This window comes from Sinocyclocheilus grahami, unplaced genomic scaffold (assembly GCF_001515645.1).
Source record: "Sinocyclocheilus grahami isolate Dianchi unplaced genomic scaffold, SAMN03320097.WGS_v1.1 scaffold1565.1, whole genome shotgun sequence".
Lineage (NCBI taxonomy): Eukaryota > Metazoa > Chordata > Actinopteri > Cypriniformes > Cyprinidae > Sinocyclocheilus > Sinocyclocheilus grahami.
Window position 1 is genome coordinate 167,198 of NW_015506744.1, and position 4,378 is coordinate 171,575.

General features: G+C 37.7%; 1 protein-coding gene across 1 annotated transcript; it reads right to left on the reverse strand.

The window, feature by feature from the left end:
* Positions 1 to 627: 627 nt before the first annotated feature.
* LOC107571208 (GMP synthase [glutamine-hydrolyzing]-like) lies at positions 628 to 2,863 on the reverse strand. The gene is made up of 2 exons (XM_016257508.1): positions 2,629 to 2,863; positions 628 to 2,547 (listed from the first exon to the last, which is right to left on the reverse strand). The coding sequence occupies exons 1-2, from the start codon at positions 2,776 to 2,778 to the stop codon at positions 2,446 to 2,448; spliced, it is 252 nt and encodes an 83-aa protein (XP_016112994.1). The 5' UTR covers positions 2,779 to 2,863; the 3' UTR covers positions 628 to 2,445.
* Between the last annotated feature and the right edge of the window lie 1,515 nt (positions 2,864 to 4,378).

Genomic DNA, 4,378 nt, shown 5'->3' on the forward strand with positions numbered 1-4,378 from the left:
ATATAATAGTATATTGTAAGCTGCAATAACTTGGTCCACTAGCGGGCGCATTTGCCTTATTTTCTAACGATAAACACCTAATTTGCCACAGACAGAAATTTACACGAATCCCACATGAAAGTGGATACTCAGGTCATTTCTGACAGTTTTGTTATTGTTATCTAAAACTATTAAATATCGTGTTCATTAATTGAAACAAAGGTAAAATAAAAAATATTACATAAAAATTTTAACATGAAAAGAATTGACAGCTAACTGAAATAAAAGTATAAGTTGAAGTACTAAAATGACTAAAAGTGATATAATGCTAAATGGAAACAAAAGACAAAATAATACAATAGAACGTGTAAATTAACACTATCACTAAACGGGGAGGGAGGTAATTAATATTACACTTTTCCCCCTTATGAAATATTTCAGATGGTTATGCAAGGATTTATCAGAATGTTACTGTTGTCTCTTACACAGCAGTGTCAATAAATCTCTTCACATGCCCGCATATACCAGCTGCGCACAAAATTTATATTTATATTTTATAGTATTAGATATTTTACCATTTTTTAATGAACTACACCAGAAGTGTGAACCAAATGCAAACGATATACGATCGATCAATCAAAGATCTTGTGATGAGAGAAATCTGAACACAGAGTTCTTTATTAAAGCTCAGTTTGCATTATACAAATATCAGTTTCAAACTGCATGCGGTGGTTTGGTCTGAGGCACAATACTAAGGTAAAACAGCATTGTTCAGGTTTAGACAAAAAAAAAAGGGGGGGGAGGGGAGAATCAACATAGAATTGCATAAATTAAACTGAATATCATGTAATATTGCAGTTTACCCACTAGGAATTTAAACTTGTTAGTTGTATTTCTATTAGACAAGTAAAATATACACACGGTAAAGGTGACACTGAGAAAAAGACATTAACAAGATTTGCGATTAAGACGAGGGGGAAATTAATCTTGCATTGAGTTTTTTGCCATCGTGACAACAGAACGTTTTTGAAATAAAATATTTAAAGACAATAAATACCGAGCATGTTATTCATATCACAATTCTCTACATCATAAATTAGACAAAAGGCTAGACACAGATTTCCATTTGAGCCCAATCAAAGCCCCCTCCCTCTAGACATAAGAACACACTTCTGTTAAAGGAGTGGAATATTAATAATGAGGCCACACACACACACACACACACAAGAGGACTCAAATATTGACATTAACTCGTGTTCCAAATTCAGTTAAGCCCAATTTAGCTCAAAAGGACTTGGCGTTCTTTGCGGGATGATGCCCCTCATCTGGTGTCCTGTCAATAACCTATTCTTCCTCCTCCTGTAAATCTCCTTTCATTTGCCTTTGAAAATCCTATTGCTCTACCTAGCACACACGCACAAAAATTAAAATAAAAAGGCCTTTATTGGTGAAAGTAAGTACACTGTTGATCTTACATGTTTATAAGACCAGCCTAGGCAAACTCAACCACGGTGATGTAAAATGCAGACATCAGTAATAACACATTTTCTCACTTCTCACTATTCAAATCTCAAAAATCCTTTGCCTGAAAAGACAGAAGAAAATAATGCAGCATAAAATAAAGTCACATTCCTGAAAAACAAAGTAACTGAAAAAAGAAAAGAAAAAAAAAAAAAAAAGTTAAAACAGGCACAAATTTCAGGAGGCCTCCAGATTTAGGAGTCTCCTTCACAGCAAAACCTCTGTGATAAACCAACCCGTCCACAGCGTAAGAGCGTCATTCAGCAAACGGTCTGATCTCATCTGTATTTGGCAAATAAACATCGATTGGTCATGTTAAAGGAGCTACTACTGCTAGTCTTTACCTGCCACTTCCATAGAAGGATTCAGGTATGAAATCCAAACCAAAATCATCACTGCACAAACTGGGTTAATGAAAACACGTTTATCTTAAAGGCAGAAAGCAGCAACACTTGGAACCTAACCCTTAAATGAGTGGATTTGCTTAAAAAATGGCTTTCTTCGTGTCATGCTGCACGTGGACAGTCAACTGCCCTAAAACGATCTTAGATCTTCAGTGGCTACGACAGAAAACATGGAGGAGTGACCCGTCACAATGCATTAAACACAGAGAACTGATTAAAAAAAAAACCTAATCAATGCATCATCATTATTATCATCAGTGATGAGGATAATGACAACAACAATTATAATACCAATATTACAACCGACCCCAGATAATGAGGCGGAACTGAAGTGGCGTTGTCAGTTTAACGCCAATCACAGTACAACCTGCCATTGTAGGGAATGTTCCGGTCTCAGTGGGACAATGACAGGGCGGCGTGACTAAAGGGGGTGGTGGGAATGGAGAAAAAGGATTTGGGGGGGAATGTAGCAGTACTGGGAAAAGGGGAGGTAGAAGAGGAGTCGACAAGGATAAATCAGAAGGTACAATAGTCCACTGTTCTACTCCCACTCGGTGGTTCCCGGTGGCTTGGACGTCAGGTCATACATCACTCTGGAGATGCCTGGGATTTTCTTGATCTCGTTGACCATCTTGAGAACCACCTGTGGCCAGAGGAGCACGAGTTAGTGTGTGTGGAAATGATGTAGGGTTTTTATGTGTGGACGGAGGATCTGCTCTCTCACCTCTTCAGGGATTTGGTTGTCTGGAGTAGCGGCGATGCCGGTCATGAAGTCACTGGTGATGAAGGTTCTGATGATGACGGACCGTCTGCAGGACGGCTGCTTCTGCAGTGGGTCACGATCAAAGTGAAGTGGGGTGAGGATGACTGGCATCTGGCTGATCTTACTTGAGTAGCCTGGATATCAAGCACAAATTGATACAAATATATTTTAATATATGATATTGACAACTTATGCATTTATTTTTATTTCGATAGTCCTTGTTAATAAAGATAACAGTCTCGGGGGAGTAACAATATAACAGTACTGAAGATATTCATACTGTACATATTTTTTTAAAATTAAATACTGATATAATGTTAAAGTGCCCCCATTATGCCATTTCTAAGATTCCTAATATTGTTTTGGGAGACTCCTACAAACGTTTTACATGCATGCAAGCTCAAAATAGGCATTTAATATATCCTCATTTTCCAACGATTCTCAAATGAATCGTTCAAAGCATTTCTAAGATTCAGTCTCTCTAAACCCCTCCTTTCCGTGAGCTTACTCTGCTCTGATTGGTCAGATGGCCCAGTCTGTTGTGATTGGTGACAATATAAGTACTGCTACATCCAAAAAACTTTCGTGTGGGAGGTTTTTGAATTCAGTAAAAAAATAAGAATATTAAGCAGAATAAATAAGATTATATTATATATATTTTTTGAAGAATATGGGTAACCAAACAGTTGCTGGTCCCCACTGATCTCCAAAGATTGAAAAAAAATAAAAATAAATAAAAAATACCCATATTCCTTAAAATATTTTCTTTGGTTTTCAGCAGGGGGAAAAAAAAGAAAAAAAAAAACTCATACAGGTTTGGAACAACTTGAGAGAGAGTAAATTACAGAATTTTTGGGTATGTTGGATTACAAATTTATAAAATGTTATATCTAGGTTCCAATGTAATAGTATATAAACTGAAAAAGTTATGTACATTGTGTTTTACATTTTGAGGTAAATATGATGAAGATCAAGTCAGGCAGCCCAGGTGTCTGAGACATTAACCTTTTGTCTTTATGCACTTCCTGACCATTGGGAAGGGTCCCAAGTTAAAGGTGAATGCTAAGCTCAAGGCACAGCTGTGCCTTTGTCTCTATGATAATGTGAAGGTATGGGCGATACTGTCAGGCTGATTGGATTAGCACCTATGCATTTGAATGATACTGTTATGCTGATGAGATCAGGGCTGGGGAAATTTTGGTAACGGGCTGATTCCTCTACTGCATTTGCATGCTTTCTTTAGATTGTCTCCACCTATATGTATCCCTCCCCCTTGAAAGGTATAAACTCTACTGTGCTGAGCTATAGTCAGACTTGGGTGACTGCAGCGACGCAAAGAGAGTCCTCAATAAAGAGTAACTTCTGTATGAAAGATATCCCAACGTCTCATGGTCTCTGCTTCGACGAGGAAAAATTTTCCTACAGTTTTGGTGCCGTGACTCAGATAGAGCTCCTCACCTGAATCCAGATTGAAACTTCAAGCTCAACAAAGATCTGACTTTGTTCCAGACTGAATCTTTCTGTACAACCAAGGGTTGGTGAGTGCCACTCTATTCAAAAGAACCTTTAAGACCAGTACAAATTTGTTATCCTCTGCGCCGTCAGAGAAGAGTTAACAGACAGCTGTAGGGTTTGGTTAACTAAGGTCTCCTCTAAAAAATGTATTTTAGAGATGAAGGTTATCCTCTGTTCAGGCAGGGAAGATTAGCAT